This window comes from Chanodichthys erythropterus, chromosome 3 (genome assembly GCF_024489055.1).
Source record: "Chanodichthys erythropterus isolate Z2021 chromosome 3, ASM2448905v1, whole genome shotgun sequence".
NCBI classification, from domain to species: Eukaryota; Metazoa; Chordata; class Actinopteri; order Cypriniformes; family Xenocyprididae; genus Chanodichthys; species Chanodichthys erythropterus.
The window spans coordinates 52,957,303-52,979,714 of record NC_090223.1 but is presented as its reverse complement, the minus strand read 5'-3'; the positions used below and the strand labels follow the sequence as shown (position 1 = coordinate 52,979,714).

Here is a 22,412-nt window from a genome sequence, read left to right as displayed (position 1 = left end):
CAGCAGAAATACTGACTTACAGCATTTCACATTATTACACTTAATACTATCTAGTTTAACTTTATTTTTGCATACATCTCAAAAACTCTCATTGATAATTAATCGAGGCACCTTTCACCATAACGTTGACTTCAAACAAAACTATTATTTTTAGTAAAACATTAACATCTAAACCTCTGTTAATTCTCAGTAAGAACTTATGTAGATGTATGTAAATAAAGTCAATCTGGTTAATGATAAGTGTAATAATGTGTAATAGCTGGAAGTCAGTTGCAGTTGTTCTGTTTCTGCTCATCTTTCCTTCAGTGATTCTGCTTGTTAACAGCAGGCGTTTATCACTAATACTCAATCATCACTTAATTAATGGCAATTATCTCATTAACTTCAACACTACTTCAGTGTTATTTTAACACTCTGTATGTTGTGAATGGAGACTCAGGCAGGAGATCCAAGTGCAGCGTCTTTATTGAAGTTAGAATGGTCGTACAAGCAGGGTCAATCAGGAACAAACAAGAGCAGCAAAGGACAGGCAGGGTCGTAGTCAGCGTACAGGCGGTAGGTCAAAAGGCAGGTAGATATCACTCACAGAACAGTATACAAGGCAAGGATCAGGACAGGCAGCAACGGATCAAAAACAGGAACAAACAAGGTCGAGAACAGACAGGCAAACAGGGAATAAACGCTCAGAAATTGCAACAACAGTTAACAATACTTCGCAGTGAGGTGGTGTGTGTGGAAGTCCTTTATAGTCCAGGTAATGAGCTGCAGCTGGGTGTGGTGATCAGTGATTAGTGTGAAGTGTGTGCAGGTGAGTGACAGAGAGGATGATGGGAGATGTAGTCCAGGAACAGTGACAGGAACAGACGGTGATCATGACATAATGCCCACCTCCCGGAAGGCGTGTCCTCGCGCCGTAAAAGGAACAGCTAGGGAGGGGGGGTGGGTGCATTGGAGATCTAACGGCAGACGGGGACGGAATCTCCAATGCAGCCCCAGGGACTCAGGCAGCCACGGCGGGTCAGGTGGCTCGGGCGGCCACGGCGGGTCAGGTGGCTCGGGCGGCAACGGCGGGTCAGGTGGCTCGGGCGGCCACGGCGGGTCAGGTGGCTCGGGCGGCCACGGCGGGTCAGGTGGCTCGGGCGGCCACGGCGGGTCAGGTGGCTCGGGCGGCCACGGCGGGTCAGGTGGCTCGGGCGGCCACGGCGGGTCAGGTGGCTCGGGCGGCCACGGCGGGTCAGGTGGCTCGGGCGGCCACGGCGGGTCAGGTGGCTCGGGCGGCCACGGCAATGAGTCCATACATGGCCCAAGTGGGCTACAGTCCATGAATGGCCCTAGTGGGCTAAAGTCCATAAATGGCCCTAGTGGGCTACAGTCCATAAATGGCCCTGACAGCAGTGGCTGGGCAGGGTTCCCACCCACCAGTTCCCCACCCCTAGGTCTACTGCCCCCCCCCCAAAAAGGGGGTGGCGCCGGCAGGGCGAGGAGCACGGGTGGCGCCGCCCTGCCGGCGCCACCCCAGCTTCCAGCCCTGCCGGCGCCACCCCAGCTTCCAGCCCTGCCGGCGCCGGCAGGGCTGGAAGCTGGGGTGGCGCCGGCAGGGCTGGAAGCTGGGGTGGCGCCGGCAGGGCTGGAAGCTCGGGTGGCGCCGGCAGGGCGTGGAGCTCGGGTGGCGACGGCAGGGCGTGGAGCTCGGGTGGCGACGGCAGGGCGTGGAGCTCGGGTGGCGCCGGCAGGGCGTGGAGCTCGGGTGGCGCCGGCAGGGCGTGGAGCTCGGGTGCCGCCGGCAGGGCGAGGAGCACGGGTGGCGCCGGCAGGGCGAGGAGCACGGGTGGCGCCGGCAGGGCGAGGAGCACGGGTGGCGCCGGCCGGGCGAGGCGCTTGGGCGGAGCAGGAGAGACCACTGGAATGGTCTCCAGGCCCACAGCGGCCTCTTGAAGGGCATCGGTGTCTTGAGGAGAGGAGGACGCCTTCTTCCTCCTCCTCCTTTTTTTCCGAGGGTGAGTCGATGATTCACCGGTTGGAGCGGGTTCAGGAGCAGACTCACTGGCTGAAGCGGGTTCTGGAGCGGATTTAATGGCTGGAACGTCCCCTACCTCCGTAAGCACCGAAGGGGCGGCCATCTTGCCCGTAGGCACTGGCAAAGCAGCCATCTTGTCCATCGCCGGCCGGCTTGAGTGCGAGGCGGCCGGCTGGCTTGAGAGCGAAGAGGCCGACTGATGCTTGGGAATTCCAGCCGCACGCGCCGACATCAGCGGTGGATCAGCCACACTGGAACGCAACCCTCTCCACTCCCAGACAGATCCAGAGATGTGACGTGATTCTGGGCGATCAGCGGCAACGTGACTTTGCTCTGGGCGATCAGCGGAGACGGGACGATGCTCTGGGCAATCAGCGAAGGCGTGACGTTGCTCTGGGCGATCAGCGAAGGCGTGACGTTGCTTTGGGCGATCAGTGGAGACGTGACGTGACTCTGGGCGATCAGTGGAGACGTGAACTGTTGTTGTGATGGTAGCCGCCATTTTGTGAGTGTCCATTGGCGCGGCAGCCATTATGTGGTTCAGCGTGGTGTCGCGTTCCTCCGCGACCCCCACAGTAAAAGTTGAACCAGCGGTGAGCAGGGCAAAGTCCAAGAACTCCACGAACGACCCTCGTGGACCATTGGTGAATACATAGTCCTTAAGTGGTTGGTTTAATCCATAAATAAAAAAGTCAATGAGGGCACAGTCGGGTAGATCAGATAAGTGGGCTATATCCAGAAACTTCTGAATATGTGCCTCCAGGGTACAGTTACCTTGACGAAGGCTGACAAGACACATTGCTGGGTCCATGCTGATGCTGGATGAGACAAACACTCACGGTAGCTGCTGGATCTTGGTTTGGCGAAGTATTCTGTTGTGAATGGAGACTCAGGCAGGAGATCCAAGTGCAGCATCTTTATTGAAGTTAGAATGGTCGTACAGGCAGGGTCAATCAGGAACAAACAAGAGCAGCAAAGGACAGGCAGGGTCGTAGTCAGGGTACAGGCGGTAGGTCAAAAGGCAGGCAGATATCACTCACAGAACAGTATACAAGGCAAGGATCAGGACAGGCAGCAACGGATCAAAAACAGGAACAAACAAGGTCGAGAACAGACAGGCAAACAGGGAATAAACGCTCAGAAATTGCAACAACAGTTAACAATACTTCGCGGTGAGGTGGTGTGTGTGGAAGTCCTTTATAGTCCAGGTAATGAGCTGCAGCTGGTGTGGTGATCAGTGATTAGTGTGAAGTGTGTGCAGGTGAGTGACAGAGAGGATGATGGGAGATGTAGTCCAGGAACAGTGACAGGAACAGACGGTGATCATGACACTGTAGTGTGGACACATATGGACACTGAGCAGAATTTGCTGTGTAGGTTTTGGAATATAGCTATATTATAATTTTTGTTTTTGCTACACATAAAGAATGTGAATGAAAGTCTGCAGCAGGAGGCTCTTTCTTAGTGTCACGTCCCATCTCAGGCTCAGGGAGTGTTATGCATGGGTCATGCAGCTTCAAGCTGGTGGAGGCTGTGATCTCCTGCAGGCACTACAGAGGGCACTGACCCACTCACAGCTGGACACGCTGCTCATCATCCTGGCCGCTCGGTGAGAGTTTATTTTGCTATGATGAATCACTCTTTCTTAACTTAACTTGAGCCAGCAGCCATTTCATTTCCTTCACATTTGCGCCCACCTTTAGACATATTTGCCTAAAATAGTTTGAGTGCTGTAATTGGTCATATCTGAGGAGATGGTTCTAAAATGGCAGCCAAGGCCTATTTCCTCTCTCAGCATAATAGAGTGCAACAGCAGGGCTATAGAAGTAAAAATCTTTCAGAAATAGATGTTAAGTGATAACATAAGCCGCCTTTCCACCGTCGGGTCATAACAAGTGGAAATATAACTGGAACAATTGCTTACCATTCTTAGAACTGTTCAGCCCAACAGCTGTTTTACACAGCTTTCAAGATAGATTTACCATGATTTGGGAGGTTGTTAAGTGGTGCTATATTCATCTGTAAAATACAAAACTTGGTGCAATTCAGGCTGAGAAGTGACAGACCACTGAGATGATTGTATTGGTGGAATTATGGAATGGAGAAAAGGTTTGTGGAACTATGGCAACAATAATCCTGCCTTTATGATGTTTCCTCGAGGGACTACAAATGCTGGCAAACAATAGCAGAGGTGCTTCAGCAACTTGGTGAGTGCTGGAATTAGCATTTACACTAAGTCAGTCAGTCGCTAGTTTTCAAAGGCACCACGCACGTCATTAAAGACGGTAAGCAATGATTGGTTGGGAAGCAACATGTAGTCTGACATGTTTCTTGTCCACGACACAACAAGAATTTAAAATATTGTATAGTCTGAACCCGGCATTACTGCTCATATCACTGACTTTGTATAAAGCGCTAGATACAGAGCTGAAATTCAGATATGGTAATATGTGTTTGGTTTCCAACATGTGCTGTAAGCGGGCGACCAATCACAACAGACTGGGTCATCTGACCAATCAGATCAGAGTAGACCAATCACAACAGACTGGGCCATCTGACCAATCAGAGCAGAGTAGGTTCTCGGAAAGGACTGAATCTTTTATCAAACCATTTCAGATGCTGTGAGAAAAGAGGTGATGCTACAATGTAGCCTCTATTATGATAAAATTTCAGTGTTTTTGACCTTGGATTAGGAATGTTTTAAGTAGGGTATTTAGCTCTGAGCTTAGCTCATAGAATGTTCATGGAGGGGAAAAAAATGCTTTGGAAAAAAGGCAGCTGAAAGAATGGGTGGTCAATGTCTGCACTGTGTTTGAGTTACTGATGTGAAATTATGTTTTGAATCTTATATAATGATTATTTGATGAATATACTTTATTTTCAGCCCTGATCAGACTGTGGACATTATATGTGATTGTTTAGCTCTGAACCGAATGCCCTCTGTTCATGCGGTCGCCTACAACTGCAGCAGTCCCGCCGCCATTGTGAGGATTGACTGTTCTTTATTTAATATGCAGAGGGACATTTTCCATCTCTGTCACTGATTGATGTGTCCTGTCATAGGAGACTGTGAAGCGAATGGCGGCAGTTTCTGGGGGGAGATATCACCTGTTTTCTGCTGCACTGGTAATCTGCAAAATGAACATGAAAATATTGACAACTATCTCTTAAACTGGAATGAAACTGCAATTACATACAGTGGAGCCAAAACGTATTTGGGTTCACTTTATAAATTGTATAGGAATATCTGTTTGTGTTTGTCTACCAGGGTGTGGTAGACGGCAGTACAGATGTAGATCTGCTGTGGGCGGAGATTAAAGCAGCTCGGGATGTTCTTACCCAAATTCAGAACATGCGTCAGGGTCGACTTGGAGACAAAGCTGTCACTGTTGAGTCAGAGGTGATTCTACATATAGTTACACAAAAATACTTCTGTAGACAGTCATGGTGAGATTTCAATACATAACCGTGAATGACCCTGGTAAAAAAGAATGGTGGTTATAGATTAAATGTGCAGTTGTAGTGTGCTTTAAATCTAATCTTGCTGAAACATAAGGCCACTTAAAGAGAGAACACTTTAATTACTGCTTTTCAAAGGAGTCCTATTGTGCTTTTTTTCATGTTCTTTAGTGTGTAATATGGCTGTTTGAGCAGGAAAAAGGTCTGCAAAGTTACAAAGCGCAAAGTCCCTCCAGTGGGAGTTATTCCCTATGTCAGTGCACACTGTTTCTGAACTCCCTGAAACACCTCCACTTGAGTTTTCGTCCAGAAGACAAACATGTCACAATACTCCTGATTTAAATAATTCCCACCCAAGGCATATGTAAAATAAGGGGGTGGGGCCTGGTTGAATTAGTAGTGTGTTGAAACTTGTGGTTATGGTAAGGGGGCGGGACATTTCCCAAACACAGTCAAAGTGCTTAAGAAATCATAACACACTGGTCCAGCCAACCAATCAGAGCACACTGAGCTTTTCGCAAGGAGGGGCTTCATAGAGACAGGAACTAATCAGAGTGTTACTGACAGACTGGGAAGAGAGGAGCTGCAACAATGTCAAATATAGGGGAAAAAAATAGTTTTTTTGAACATTCAAGCATGAAAACCTATTCTTGTAGATCCCAGAAACAAAATCAAGACTTTGAAAAAGGGCATAATAGTTCCCCTTGAACACACTTAAATACACTTTTAAAAAAAAAAAAAAAAAAAGTGCACTTTGTAATAATGTCAAATTAAAAGTTTCAACTAAATTACATTTTAAATAATCATGTTTTATTCATCTTTTGTCATGCTCTAAAGAAGTGCACTTGTTTTGATGTATTGACTAACATGAAGCACATGTAAAGTGCTTGATTATAATTTTAACCTCAGTGTGTTATTCGATATTAAATTTAAATGTAATATATTTTAAATCTACTACATTGTGACTTCATCATTACAAATGGAATAACAAATATATATATAAAATACATGACAAGTATATTTTACCATGAATGTTTGTCAGTACATTCTGCAGTACACATCCTATATAAGTGGGTCAAACAGTCTTAAGTTCAAATAATGTTTTGAATTTATTGTAAATTAAAACTAAAAATTGAAAATAATATATTATTTCTGTAATATGTACTCTTTTTAAAAGTATGCTAGTGTACTTCCTTTTCACAGGGGTGAATGTGAATCCTCATGAATACTGAAATGTACTTTAAGAAATACTAGCATAGTATATGTCCACAATAACATGGCATTTATATGGTACCCTGTTAATACTGTGGCACATTTTGTTCATGAAATTTGAAATGTGTTTTCTGTCAGTTTCTCCTATGATGCATGTTTTACGATTGTGAGGGCTGGAAACGTTTTCACTTTTAGTCTTAACTTTTACCTTTCCAGATCTCCACGGGTTTGAGTAGCCTTACTCTTTCTGACTTCAGTCCTGTACGTTCTGCTCGTGGTGCTCCGCTGTGCATCAAACCCTCAGGCCCAGCGCCCAGCAGCTCCAGTGAATGGCTGAAGACCCACGGCCTGAAGGGTATCTGCCATGCCTCGCCTTTTCAACCTCTGTAGAGTTCACTCTTCAGTTGACACATGACATATGACACAGATGACATATTTCCAAGTGAAACAGAATATTCAACAAGAAAAAAGTAGGGTGGGAAATTGGTAAAAATAAAGTTGGCATGAAACAGAAGTTATGATAGTCTTTTCTCCCATATTGTGCAGTATATCAGAGTGAAACAGATTCTCGAACAAGAACAAAAGTAGGACGGGGCTTGATTTTGTCCAGGGGGAATTGATTGGATGGTCTCATGTGAGTGACAGGTCCGCCCTCATGCCAGTAAGAACATCATCAGAGAAGAAAAGATTCCATAAAAAAAAACAAAAAAAAAATTATCCATTTTAATGTCATGATGACTTGACAAATGTCAGAATGCTCTAAATGTTCTGAATAGGCAGCTGTAACTAACAAAAAGTGCAGTCTGACAAGCTTACAGACATATTTATAGCAGCATGTGGCAGTTTAATTGCGAGTGTGTGTCTTTTGCGAGTTCTCTTGATCAGAGTGGTTAGTCTTGGCTTACAGTTGTGTTCATGCAGCTCAGAAGCTGGATCTGTATCAGCTGCTGGCTCGTAATGCCTATTCTCCACAAGAGACGTTTGTGCCAATCTTGGGAAAGACTGTTTCCGCTACAGTTCATGAGGTGATGAACATGTCCTGCTGCATTTATGAATCCACTTTGAGTCCCATCTGTTCACCTGTACAGCAGTCTTTATCAACTAACTCTAACTGTGTCTGTCTGCAGCGGGTGATGGTACAGTTTGAGTGGCATGATGGAACAATGAAGAATTTGCATGTCGATCTTCCATCACTGCAAAAGTACCAGGTATATTTTTAAATCCACAAACTCCATATGACAAACTTGGACTGGCTTAAACCCAACTAGCACCATAAGCAATGTTAGCCGTTTCACTAACCTCCATCAGACTTAATCTACCTTCAAGTGCACCTGGTAAACTCCTACTTTCAAGCAAACAGTGAATTCACTAGCTTTACATCAGCTGACACTTTTCGTACATTTATTGCTAAAAATATGGAGCTCTACTCATTAAATGCAGGGCAAAAATAAATCAAGATATCGTAACCACAAATGAAGAATTCCTTCTTATGATTTATTAGAAGCGGCTGATGGATGCTGTGCAACTGTTTGAAAGGAGAGTTGAGTGGCTGAACAGGACGGGCAGCCAGCAGATATGGGGATCTGTGTGCGAGCAGAGGTGAGAACCTTTAGCTGAGACAGTGTGTACCAATCATTTCACTAGCACCCTGCCCAGTGAACTTCACTCTGGACGTCACAAATCATACAGATAATATTCTGAAGGGCACTGCAGATCGCACAGAGAACAATATACATTGGCCCTTGTTAAAAAGAAGTGCACTCTAGTATACTTTTAAAAAGAGTACTTATTATGGAAATAATTTACTTTAAAAGAATATACGGTAACACTTTAGTTTACAGTGTCATTGTTACACGTTACATGTAGTAACTGTAGTAATAACTATAAATTATGCATAATTACATGAAATTAACATGTAGTTTATTATTATTACTCAGTACTTAAATGTATAATTACACTGTAACATGGACACCTTAAAATAAAGTGCAACTGAATATACTTAAGTGTGAACTGAATGTAATGTTTTCACCACTTACTTGCATGTTATTTACAGTTAAATAAAAATGTATTATGGTTTAAATGGTTAGTTCACCAAAAAAAAAAAGAAAAAAGAAAATTCCTGTCATTAATTACCCTCATGTCGTTCCAAACCCGTAAGACCTTCGTTCATCTTCGGAACACAAATGAAGACCGTTTTAAAGAAATCTGAGCGATTGCCGCCCCTCCATTGACAGTCTACGCAACTACCATTTTCAAGCTCCAGAATGGTAGTAAAGACATCATTAAAGTAATTCATGTGACTCCAGTGATTTAGCCTCACTTTTCTACCGAAAAAAAAAAACAAAAAAAACAAAAAAAAAAACACAATTTACCACTTTATTTACAAAATATTAATCTTCAGTGTGTTCCCGAGAGTACCACGACCGTGTTGTGTTGATGCAAGAGCAGACGTTTCATGAACGTGCGTTAGAGATTCATATTTTGTAAAGAATTTTCATGAAATTGAATTTTCATTTTTGGGTGAACTAACCCTATATACAGTTGTGGCCAGAATTATTAGACCCCTTCATAAATATGATCAAAGATGACTCTAAAAATAAATTTGCATTTTTTATCCTTTTGTTCTTTAATTTATAAAATTAGCAAAAATCTAACCTTTCATTGAAGGAAAAGAATTGAAAGTGGGGGGGAAATGACATTATAAAAATAAATGTTTTTCTCCAAAACACGTTGCCCACAATTATTAGCACCCTTTATTCAATTCTTTTTGCAACCTCCTTTTGCCAAGATAACAGCTCTGAGTCTTCTTCTATAATGCCTGATGAGTTTGGAGAACACCTGAAAGAGAGATCAGAGACAATTCCTCCATACAGAATCTCTCCAGATCCTTCAGATTCCAGCTCCATGTTGGTGCTTCTTCTCTTCAGTTCACTCCACTCATTTCTTTAGGGTTCAGGTCAGGGAACTGGGAAGACCATGGCAGAAGCTTCATTTTGTGCTCAGTGACCCATTTTTGTGCTGGTTTTGATGTTTGTTTTGGATCATTGTCCCGACGGATGATCCAACCACAGCCCATTATAAGATTTCTAGCAGAAACCTCAGGTTTTGATTTTTTATCTGTTGGTATTTGATAGAATCCATGATACCATGTATCTGAACAAGATGTCCAGGACCTCCAGCAGAAAAATAGGCCCACAACATTAAAGATCCTGCAATATATTTAACCATGGGCATGGGGCACTTTTTATCCATGTGTGCATCAAACCCATCTGGTGGAATTGCTGCCAAGAAGCTCTTGTTTTAGTTTCATCTGACCGTAGAAGCCGGTCCCGTTTGAAGTTCCAGTCGTGTCTAACAACTGAATAAGCTGGAGATTGTTTCTGGATGAGAGCAGAGGATTTTTCTTCAAACCCTCCCGAACAACTTGTGGGGATGTAGGTGCTTTTGATAATTTCTTTTAGGCTTTCTGAGACTCAAGACTCAACTAATCTCTGCAATTCTCCAGCTGTGATCCTTGAAGAGTCTTTGTCCACTCAAACTTTCCTCCTCACTGCGCATTAGGATGATTTAGACACACGTCCTCTTCCAGGCAGATTTGTAACATCTTTAGTTGATTGGAACTTCTTAATTATTGCCCTGATGGTGGAAATGGGGATTTTCAATGTTTTAGGTATTTTCTTACAGCCACTTTCTATTTTGTGAAGCTCGACAATCATTTGCTGCACATCAGAACTATATTCTTTGTTTTTTCTCATTGTGATGAATGATTAAGGGAATTTGGCCTTTGTGTTTCCTCATGTTTATACTCCTGTGGAACAGGAAGTCATGGCCGGCCAATTTCATGTTCATGATCACCCTAAAAAGCTAAAAAAATTTAAATATGAATGCGAATATACTTCAGAGATATTTTACTCATAAATATTCTAGGGGTGCCAATAATTGTGGCCAACGTGTTTTGGAGAAAAACATTTATTTCTTCATGTGACCCCCCCCCCCCCCCCCCACCCACCCCCACCCCATATATATCATCCAATCATATTTATGAAGGGGTCTAATAATTCTGGCCACAACTGTACATATATAATATAAATTCTAACAAATTATAATCAAGTACTTTACATGTGTTTTAGTTTGTTAGTCAAGACATCAAAATAAGTGCACTTTTTAAAAGAATGACAAAAGACTTTTTTTTTAATTTATAATGATTTAAAATGTACTTCTATGTAAAATCTTTAATTTGACTATAACAAAGTTCACCTCTTAAGTGTACATAAGTATGTTAAGAAACAGTCATGAAATTGTGCTCTCTTTAAGTACACTTAAGTGGCCTATTGTTTCATGAATATTATATTATCTGCAAGTACAGATTATTTTTCTAAATACACTTAAGATTTGAAGTACACTACAAGTGCACATTCAATTAAGTGCACTTCTTTTTCACAAGGAATATCACTTCAGAGGACGTGGAGGGGAAGTTTTTGACATGACTTATGTATGTCATCATACTGAAATAAAACAAGTTTTGTCTATGTTCAGTGACTTCCAATTTTATCAACAGACATGCAGTGTGCCATGTTTAGGGAGCAACTGCATAGGGTTCCTGTGAACCGGAACTCCACTTGTAGTTTTCGACTGGTTTTACTTGAGAAAATTATTCATTGTACAAAAGTAAACAAAATCAGCCTTAAAATCGATCATGGAAATGTATTTATAATACCATGAACTGCACAAACTCAACAATATACAAAACAACAACAGCAGACGTGTGCTTTACAGTCTTGATGATTTGAGTGCTTTTTAAAAGCTCTCAGTAGCCAATAATTTAAAAACAACCCCACACAAAACACTTTACGGTCAGCACAAACAATGTTTATCCCTGTAGATAAACTTGAGTATTAGTGCATATTGATCCTTGTTTGCCGGCCTTTAACCGTTGTGGAAATCCATTAATGCTGGAGTGATGTTGGGTCTGGAGGATCCAGGGATCTGGAGTGTGTTTGTGTGTCTCAGTCTCTCTGTCTGTCTCCATACAGGGTGCAGTTTCTTCTGGACATGTCTGGGATGAACACCCACTACCAGCTCCACATCCAGCACGCCCTCCGGATACTCCTGCAGGAGCAGCTGGTTAATAAACACAGCTTCAATGTCATTGTGTAGGTCAAACACACTGTCAGCTGTTTTCACCCATTTTAGTATGACAGATTATGATCTGCCATTTGGTCCAAAAGTCTCCTGCTGCTTTCTCACTAGAGCTGATTTTATATCTTGAATATTATGTTTTTTTTCTATGTTCTTTAGTGTGTAATGTTGCTGTTTGAGCATGAAAAAGGTCTGCAAAAGAACAAAGCAAAGTCCCTCCAGCAGGAGTTATTCTCTTTATCTGTGCGTGCTGTTTCTGACCACCCTCCATTGTAGTCTTGAGTTTTCTTCCGGGAATGAACACGTCACAATATTCCTCATTTCAGTTTTTCCCGGCCAAGACATATGCAAAATAAAGGGATGGGCCCTGGTTGAGTTCGTTAGTAGTGTGTTGAAAGTCACAGTTATGGTAAAGGGCGGGACATTTCCCGAACACACTGGAAGCACTTGACCAATCACAAAACAACGGACCAACCGACCAATCAGAGCACACTGGGCTTTTCTCAAGGAGGGGCTTCATGGAGACAGAAACTAAACAGAGCGCTACAGACAGACTGGGAAAAGAGGAGCTTTGGAAAAAAGGCATAATAGGTCCCCTTAAAGTTTTACTTCTATACACTCTAAAAAATGCTGGGTTACAAAAACAACCCAAAAAATGTTGGGTTGAAAATGGACAAACCCTGTGATTGGGTTGTTTTTAAAATAGCAGTTGGGTTAAATGTTTGCCCAACCTGCTGGATAGTTTAATTTAACCCAACTATTGTTTAAAAATTACTGTATTGCTTGCTTAAAATGAACCCAGAGTATGTTGGAAATGAACATTTATTAATATGTTTAATGAATAATAATTAAACAATTAACATTAATTAAACTGCTTATTAATAAATGTTCACCTTTTGATTATATAATTGTTTCTATTTTTAATTTCCAACCTTTTTGGTTGGAAACCCAACCAATTTTGGGTTCATTTTAAGCCAGCCATATACAGTGGGTACGGAAAGTATTCAGACCCCCTTAAATTTTCCACTCTTTGTTATATTGCAGCCATTTGCTAAAATCATTTAAGTTCATTTTTTCCCCATTAATGTACACACAGCACCCCATATTGACAGAAAAACACAGAATTGTTGACATTTTTGCAGATTTATTAAAAAACAATAACTGAAATATCACATGGTCCTAAGTATTCAGACCCTTTGCTCAGTATTTAGTAGAAGCACCCTTTTGATCTAATACAGCCATGAGTCTTTTTGGGAAAGATGCAACAAGTTTTTCACACCTGGATTTGGGGATCCTTCTTGCAGATCCTCTCCAGTTCTGTCCGGTTGGATGGTAAACGTTGGTGGACAGCCATTTTTAGGTCTCTCTAGAGATGCTCAATTGGGTTTAAGTCAGAGCTCTGGCTGGGCCATTCAAGAACAGTCACAGAGTTGTTGTGAAGCCACTCCTTTGTTATTTTAGCTGTGTGCTTAGGGTCATTGTCTTGTTGGAAGGTAAACCTTCGGCCCAGTCTGAGGTCCTGAGCAATCTGGAGAAGGTTTTGGTCCAGGATATCCCTGTACTTGGCCGCATTCATCTTTCCCTCGATTGCAACCAGTCGTCCTGTCCCTGCAGCTGAAAAACAACCCCACAGCATGATGCTGCCACCACCATGCTTCACTGTTGGGACTGTATTGGACAGGTGATGAGCAGTGTCTGGTTTTCTCCACACATACTGCTTAGAATTTAAGCCCAAAAGTTCTATCTTGGTCTCATCAGACCAGACAATCTTATTTCTCACCATCTTGGAGTCCTTCAGGTGTTTTTTAGTAAACTCCATGCAGGCTTTCATGTGTCTTGCACTGAGGAGAGGCTTCCGTTGGGCCACTCTGCCATAAAGCCCCGACTGGTGGAGGGCTGCAGTGATGGTTGACTTCCTACAACTTTCTCCCATCTCCTGACTGCATCTCTGGAGCTCAGCCACAGTGATCTTTGGCTTCTTCTTTACCTCTCTCACCAAGGCTCTTCTCCCCCGATAGCTCAGTTTGGCCGGACGGCCAGCTCTAGGAAGGGTTCTGGTGGTACCAAACGACTTCCATTTAAGGATTATGGAGGCCACTGTGCTCTTAGGAACCTTAAGTGCAGCAGAGATTTTTTTTGTAACCTTGGCCAGATCTGTGCCTTGCCACAATTCTGTCTCTGAGCTCTTCAGGCAGTTCCTTTGACCTCATGATTCTCATTTGCTCTGACATGCACTGTGAGCTGTAAGGTCTTATATAGACAGGTGTGTGGCTTTCCTAATCAAGTCCAATCAGTATAATCAAACACAGCTGGACTCAAATGAAGGTGTAGAACCATCTCAAGGATGATCAGAAGAAATGGACAGCACCTGAGTTAAATATATGAGTGTCACAGCAAAGGGTCTAAATACTTAGGACCATGTGATATTTCAGTTTTTCTTTTTTAATAAATCTGCAAAAATGTCAACAATTCTGTGTTTTTCTGTCACTATGGGGTGCTGTGTGTACATTAATGAGGGAAAAAATGAACTTAAATGATTTTAGCAAATGGCTGCAATATAACAAAGAGTGAAAAATTTAAGGGGGTCTGAATACTTTCCGTACCCACTGTAGTAATTTTTAAACAATAGTTGGGTTAAATACAAACATTTAACCCAACCGCTTGGTTAAAACAACCCAATCGCTGGGTTTTTCCATTTTCAACCCAACTTGGGTTGTTTTTAACCCAGTATTTTTAGAATGAATGAAACTTGATTTCTATCCCTCCATTGAAAGTTCATTCCACCAATACTTTCAAGCTTTAAAAGGATTACAAAGACATTGTAAATGTAATGCATATTAATTCAGAACCAATCAGGTTTGTTTTCGTGAGTCCATCAAGTTCGGTTGACCATATTTGTTACACACTATGCAATGGCGTTATTCAATGTTTATTGAATAAAAGCCAAAATCTGTTGTAGAGCGATCCTGTCTCTTTTAGACTTTAGATCTTTACTTTAAATTGGCATGATATATTCATATTATTTATTTGTAAATCTAGAGCAGAACAGCTCACAGAGGTGCATTTGGCACTTTGCATAAATGCAAATTTGCACTTTTCAGTTAAAAAATGGGTCTGTGCGTGACACAACTGTGTCGGAGGAGAATTGAGGTACAGTTACAAGCAGGAACAAACTGGCTGTAGGGAGCACTGGGACTTTTCTCGGTTGGCTGCTCAACTTGTGGTCCAGCTGTCGATCCCGAATTTAGATGCCAAGTAAATAAACAAAGGTTTTAATAGGAGAAAATATAATTCTGACATCATCTGGTCAGTCTATTTAAGCTGCAGTGGTGGATCGTGACAACATAGTCAACAGATTTGAAAATATATAATAGATAATACAGCAGGCAGCAGTTCTTCATTAGGCTGGTATGGTGCCAGGTGGTTTTAAAGTGCTAGTCCACTTCTGCTCGCCATATGTATCAAATTACCACTGTATCATGGTACAGCTCCAGAATGCATATTAATATTAAAGGCTCTGTGATGATATCTATGGAAGAACCTTTGACATCCATGGAACTTTTCAAATGGTTCTTTATAGTAGATACATATTCTTCAGATGATTAAAAATCTTCACTTAGAAAAAGTGGTTATTTTAAGATCTGTTTACTGAGAGATTCCCAAGCTAACAGGGAATGTTCTCAGAACGTTCTGACAAGGTTCTCTCAAAGTTTTGAACAAACGTTCACCCAGTAACGTTAATAGAATGTTTGGTTAGTTCAATAATATTCTCAAAATGTTAGCACAAAAACTTTACACATCATTCATAGAACTTTTCTTTGAAACATTTTAGTTTGTCTTATGTTTTTTAAATGTTACTACTTGTTTCAGAGTGTTCAGAGAACATTCAAAAGTAACGTTCTCATAACGTTTGCAAAACTAGAAAATGAAATGTTTCCTTAATGTTCGTATAACCAAGAAAACATGTTTTTAAAACATTTTTAAAAATGGATGTTTTGAACATTCAAGGAACATTCAGAATAGCGTTTTAGCATAACGTTTTTAGAAGACATTTTTGCTAGTTTCATCTTTGAGGAAACCAAAATGGTTCTTCTATTACACTGGAACCTTTTGTTATCTTTTTCTTTTGTAAGGGTACATTGAAATGGTCTCACATTCACCTGTGCGAATTCATAACTTTCATACATCAGTTAATGTACAGAATCATTTTTGCATCATCGCACACACTTACACAGAGGAAATGAAGACATTAATGGGCCAGTGTAAAGCCTCTGTACCATTTATCAGTTTTCTGCAGTTGTCTGCTCCTGTTTTAGTATAGTCGTGAGTGCTCTACTTTAGTCTGGCATGAATAGAAGTCTTAATAGATTTTGCCTGGCAGCACACATACCTGCTCTTAATACTGCAGAGCAGCTGCACGCTTCACTCCAGCGCATTTCATCATGTCACATTGATGAACAATGTCACTCCGTTATTTGATGAATCTACACTCGAACTTTATGGTGATGCCACATTTACTTACATGCCTTGTATGTGTTTTTATATAGGTCATGTTCTACAGTAGCCTTTGAACTCTGTTCAATAACATTTATATGCCTAATTTAAGTATTTTCATAACTTGATTGTTTATATATGGCCTAATTTGAAGTTAGCCATTGAGAGTTAGCGTACATGTGGATGTCATATAAGGTTCCTTTTGATATTTATGTACACCGTCCTTTTTTTATCCTACAGAGCGCTGCAGTGATGACGTATTTATATAGGCCAACCTGTAAATTAGCATCATTAACCTAGCTAACAAATATATGTTCTAAGGATGGTTTGGTAACGTTCCCATTAAGTTATTTTTTCTGAATGTTCTTGGAATATTCAAAACGTCCAGGGCAGCGTTTCCCAAAAGCATTGTAAGCCTAAGTTGATCGTAGCTCCATTGGTTTCAATGGAACTACGATCAACTTAAGCTTACGATGCTTTTGGGAAATGCTGCCCAGTTTCAAAAACATTTTTTCTTGATTATGCAAAGGTTATGAAAACATTAAATTTTAGCATTTTTCAAACATTATGGGAATGTTACTTTTTGAATGAACATTTTGAAACAAGTAGTAACATTAGACAAACGTCCAACCTAAATGTTTAAAAAAAAAACAGTTCCATAAATGATAATTGTGACGAGCAGGTCGGGCGAGAGCCGTGAGGGAATGGCGCGAGCATAAAAGGAGGAGCGACAGCAGTGAAGGACGAGAGAGGACCGGGCCTGGATTTCTCTCGTCCTTCACTGCTGTCGCTCCTCCTTTTATGCTTCCGGAGCTCCTCCGCGAGAGACTCGAGGCCGGTGCGACTCGCAGCTGAAGCTCGCGTCACCGGCCTTGCGCCGTTCCCTCACAGCTCTCGCCCGCCTTGCTCTTCACAATTATGATTTGTGCAAACCTTTTGAGAACATTATTAAAGACTAGAAAACTTATGTGAACACACATTACTGGAACTTAGCCAAAGTTATGAGAATGTTCCCTGTTAGCTGGGAAGCTTTGGACAACTCTTTCAGTCTTTATTGTAAGCTGGAGTTAAAATAGTTTGCAAGAATGCGATTATAAGAACAATGAGGCTGTGAAAGTGACTAGTGAGTTTACCTGTTTGGTTGATGACTTTTAATGTCCTCAACCACCTTTGTAGTCCCATTTGTTAGCAGTCGCCTTTTCCAAGACAAGTAAAAATCACACAGGGGGTATTACTAATGTATTTTATACTGTAGAATAAAACATGAAAATATCTTGAGCTTGTGTTCACCACAGACCTTATTTCAAGCAATTAGCCAAAAACCCATTCAAAAACACCACTGACTTCAGGACGAAGGAACCGGAAGTGCTAAAATGAAACATATTTCTGAGCTTTAGCCATCATCCCTGCAGCACTCTGTATATTAACAAATATGATGAGGATATGAACAGTACTGTATAACGTGTCATCTTGTGTGGAGTTAATTTCCTCTTTGTTGCCGCGTTCACTTTACTGTATGTGATCTCAATGTTCATCACAGGTTTGGATCAGATGTCAAGTCATGGCAGGAGAAGATGGTTCCCTCCAACCATGAAAACCTTCAAGCTGTTTGGCAGTAAGATGAGAGGATGTGCTTTTGACTTCTCAGTCTGTTGTTTTATCTCTTATTTTCTCTGTCTCCTTCTGTTTTCTGGTCTCTTTCATTAGAAATCACTGTTGTTATGGCTATGACTGCACTACAAGACACTTTTATCAAACACAAAAATTTAAAAAAATTAATTAGTAATTGCTGCATTTTGCTTTAGTAATTTCATTCTGTTTTGACTTAGTCTTATTTCAGACTAGCAACTGTTTTTGTTCCCAAGTTCAGTTTAAGTTCATCCCACATACATCTATGCTGCCTGTGTGCATTTCCTAATATAGCCTGTTCTGCTTCTTGGGGTCTAAAGTTTAATTGAAGCCTTGTAAGAAAAGGACTTTTGATGATAAATCTTGTTACTTACAACCTCCCGAGACGTCAGTGTGTGTATTGTCTCTCTCTCTCTCTCTGTGTGTCTGTGTGTGTGTGTTCAGTTGGATTCAGGCATTAGAGTGTGTCGGGGGTCGTAATACTCTGGCTGCTCTACGGCGCGCTCTAGAGGAGGAACCGCAGGAAGAAACGGTGCTGACTCATGGCGTTTACCTCCTCACCACCGGCATGCCAGATCAACACATGGTTAGTCGGACATTCACGGTTCTTTTTAATCACACACAAGCCAATTCCTGTCCTGGATTGTGCACTGGATGTGGATTTGCCGTCTACCCAGCTGACAAAAATATGTTATAAAAACATTTTGCTGACGTTCCCATTAAAGGGTTAGTTCACCCAAAAATGACACATCCATGATTAATTACTCACCCTCATGTCATTTCAAATGTAGTTGAATAAAATCATAATATTTTAAATAAAAAAAAAAATTAAAAAACAAACATTTATAAAACTGTTTATTAATTCACGTTTTGAAATGTAGTTTTAAATATCTTTATTTTTCATTTGAAATATTTATTCATTTATTGTTTAAATATTTATTTAACTACATTTTCAGCGTGTTCATTTAAAAAGTGATTTAATCCCACCCAAAAATAAAAATTTGATGTTTATCTGTTACTCCCAGTGCATCCAAGATGTAGGTGACTTTGTTTCTTCAGTAGAACACAAATGATGATTTTTAACTCCAACCATTGCCGTCTGTCAGTCGTATAATGCGAGTAAATGGTAACACAATTTATAAGAGTCAATAAACATGCACAGATAAATCCAAAACCTCGTTAGTGAAGTCTGATCACACTCTGACAACTGAAGTAACTTCTAGCACTAATTGAAGTGCGCGATGCATCATTGCCATTGTCAGAGCGTGATCAGACCTCACTAAGCGAGTGCTGAATGCAGTTGGACATAGTGGTGTATTAGAGGTAAAGAAATTATATAAATCATGTTCGGTTTCTCGCACAAACTGATTGTTTCGTGTCTTAGGACATCAATGTGCCGTCACGAGCTGCAGGGTTTAATTTGGATTTGTCTATGAATGTTTTATTGACTCTTATAAATTGTGTTACCATTGACTCGCATTATACGACTGACAGACGGCGCAGAAGGTGCAAGAATTTTGCAGTAAAATGTCCAAAAACCTCTAGGCCAGTGTTATATATTTTGTTCACTTGAGTACTTACAATATTCCAAATGTTTGCAACTATTTGTAAATCGTGAGAAAATTGCAAATTTAACCAATGCTCCGGGACATGTGACGAGTCACCTGTCAGTTGCGTCATACCCGCGTTATCCTCAGTTTCCAGTTTTATTTTGTAGAAACCATAAAAAACACCAAAGACACTTTAATATATTACATGTTTTTTTAATAGACAAGGGAGCTGTTTTGATATATTTATAGACAGAAACTAATTGTTGTTATATAGCTCAACATGTTTAGTCTTATAGTTTAAATCTAATTTTCTTGATTTTTTGCGAGTACTGTGCTTTACCATGCCTCAGAGAAAAACACTAATTTGTCAAATAGCTAACATAGCATAATCAGATGCAGCTTTATTTTTTGGAGCAGAATTTTCTCCATCATACGCTCCAGCGGCCTCGTTTAACTCCCACAACACTCTGTCCTGTTCTGCTTCATACTACAGTAACGTTAATAATCGCATCCATGAACATGATTTCTTCCTGAGTCCTATCCTGATTCTTTCCACTGGCTGTGAGGTGAAGACCACATGTCCCAAGATTCCGCGCTCAAACTTGACGTCATCAAGCTACGCCTTTGTTTTGAATAGGCCTCTTGCGGACAGAAAATATTACATATTGCACCTTTTACTGTCAGTGTCCTGCTAGCGGGACGCTTGGCGTCTTTTTTTTATTGCCTTTTTTTATTTAGTAATTATAATAAATTAGGTATCATTTGAAAGCTGAAACACTCAAAATTCATCCTGTGGAAACTGTTTTGAAATTGGACATTGCTTTACCATGGAAGCGGTACTTTGAAATCTTTTAGTGTGCTCCTCTCCCTAGTGGGCGGTATCATGTTTAATATTACAAAAATTATTTTAACTATTTTATAATCAAAACTTTATAATCTTGACAAAACACATATCATCGGAAAGGCATGAGACCAAATATACATTTTTTTTTTTTTTTTTTTTTTTTCCGACTGTTTTGTGATAGAAGTGATATTGTGACAGAAATGAATTAATTTGTTACACATACACATACAAAAAAATTCAATGGAATGTGGGTGTCAGCAAGTGGCTATTTGGTACAATGCCTAAAAAAAATCTTCAATTTTTGTGACATCAACTTCAAATTTGGAACACAACTTAGTTAGACATATGGATTTGATTTTATAGCAATTTTAGTGTAAAATAATTTTGTAAAGTAAAGAGTTTTGTATAAAATAACAGTGTTTAGTACAATACATTTCCTTTACAGTAAACTTAAACTTCTTAAACTTATTATTATTATTTTAATACATACTACATATTATTTTTTTTTTACAAGAGACCAAGCCTAGGTCTATATTCCAAAGCATTCATGAATTATAACCATTTATGTTTGGATAATACATTTTTATGTCTATGCTCAAAACGGGGAGTGACAGTTAAGGGGTTAATTTTTTGCATATTTATGTTTGAATTATTAAATGGATAACTTATTATTTCATTTTATTTAAGTCTCCATATTATTGTTTGAAGCGATGAATAACCATGTTGACCCTTGTAAAAAGCATGCCACCCTCTGCTGCCCTCTTCTGTTCATATATAAAAGGTGCAGTTTCTATATTCTCATTTTGTTACTGATGTTTTTGTCACATTTTCTTCGGCAAGCTGTCACATTTGAAAAGCAGTCACAGTGTTTTTCACACTCCTCAGGTTTCTGTCACTGCTTATGTGTCTGAGCGCTGCAGCACAGCAAACCTGAACCTCCATGTGTGCCTGTTCACCGGAGAGGAGGACACTGTCCGCTGCCCTCCGCCTCGTCACGCCACACGGGCCGAAACCGCACACGCTCTGCGCGGCCTGGCACATGCGGGCAATGGGCGCTTCCTCTGGACGACTGAGACTGGTGAGGAATGGGTGTTGAATGACTGTCTGAATGATGGAGTTTATCAAGGAAGACAAGTTTGAGGTATTAAAAAGAAGTTTAGGACACCTCTTGAGACAGTTCTGAGGTCATGTGTAAAATGTCTAAATAACGGCTGTTTCCTTTACTCTAAATGTTGCTGCTGCTTTTCTCCATGTCATATGTGCAGCACATGGTGCCTGAACCACAATGGGAAGTGTGTTTGTGTGTGTGTTTGTATTTGTGTGTGTGCAGTGGAAAATATGAGCCTCTTCCTCGTCTTTCCCTGCAGGCATCGTGGAGAGTGATGACATCAGTGCCCTAATTGGAGAAATGGAGACGGCCGCTAATTATTGTCAGAAGGTGAGTTCAGAGCAGTGCGTTTGGGGCGCTTTTCTTGCATGACCTGGACTTGACCTATGTCCGCGATGTTTAAATAATTCATGGGAAACCAAAGAAAAGTTTAAAGCACACCTGCAAGAAATGATCATTTGTTTATCAAGGTTCAGCCAGGTCTTGGTGTTCGTTCAGAAACAGCTGGATTTGTTGAAGATGTTTCATTACTCATCTGAGCTGCAAGTCAATTTGCATTTAAAGTCACACTGACATCAATAAATGATCAATCAATAATTAACCCTATTTGCTGTCTTCATACATGCAGTACTGTTCAAGAATGCATTCAATGAATCAAAAGTGACAGTAAAGACATTTGTAATGTTACAAAAGATTTCTGTTTTAAAGAAAATCTTCTGTTCTTTTAAACTTTAAACTTTCCTTTCATAAATTCCTTCCCTTAAACTACCTGGCTTAATTCTTGTTACACACACTTTTCACAGTTCAGTCATTATCCAGTAGATAAAAGTCTCACATTTTTTCCACTCACTCAAAATATATCAGATGACGAAAGTAAAATGGATTTTGAACACCATTACATGTTAGACTTGCTTACCTGTAGGGTTGGGTATCGTTTGAATTTTAATGATTCCGATTCTT

At 40.7% G+C, this 22,412-nt stretch overlaps 1 protein-coding gene across 1 annotated transcript in view; it reads left to right on the top strand.

Moving 5' to 3' along the window:
* vwa3a (von Willebrand factor A domain containing 3A) overlaps window positions 1–22,412 on the top strand; it is a 40,907-nt gene that overhangs the window by 8,302 nt on the left and 10,193 nt on the right. Inside the window, exons 8-20 of the mRNA XM_067365546.1 lie at window positions 3,501–3,626; window positions 4,902–5,001; window positions 5,081–5,143; window positions 5,286–5,417; window positions 6,905–7,043; window positions 7,610–7,713; window positions 7,816–7,896; window positions 8,190–8,287; window positions 11,722–11,841; window positions 17,862–17,936; window positions 18,395–18,536; window positions 21,230–21,422; window positions 21,712–21,782. Coding sequence (XP_067221647.1) covers window positions 3,501–3,626; window positions 4,902–5,001; window positions 5,081–5,143; window positions 5,286–5,417; window positions 6,905–7,043; window positions 7,610–7,713; window positions 7,816–7,896; window positions 8,190–8,287; window positions 11,722–11,841; window positions 17,862–17,936; window positions 18,395–18,536; window positions 21,230–21,422; window positions 21,712–21,782 — 1,444 coding nt within the window. The remainder of the gene's footprint in view (window positions 1–3,500; window positions 3,627–4,901; window positions 5,002–5,080; window positions 5,144–5,285; window positions 5,418–6,904; window positions 7,044–7,609; window positions 7,714–7,815; window positions 7,897–8,189; window positions 8,288–11,721; window positions 11,842–17,861; window positions 17,937–18,394; window positions 18,537–21,229; window positions 21,423–21,711; window positions 21,783–22,412) is intronic.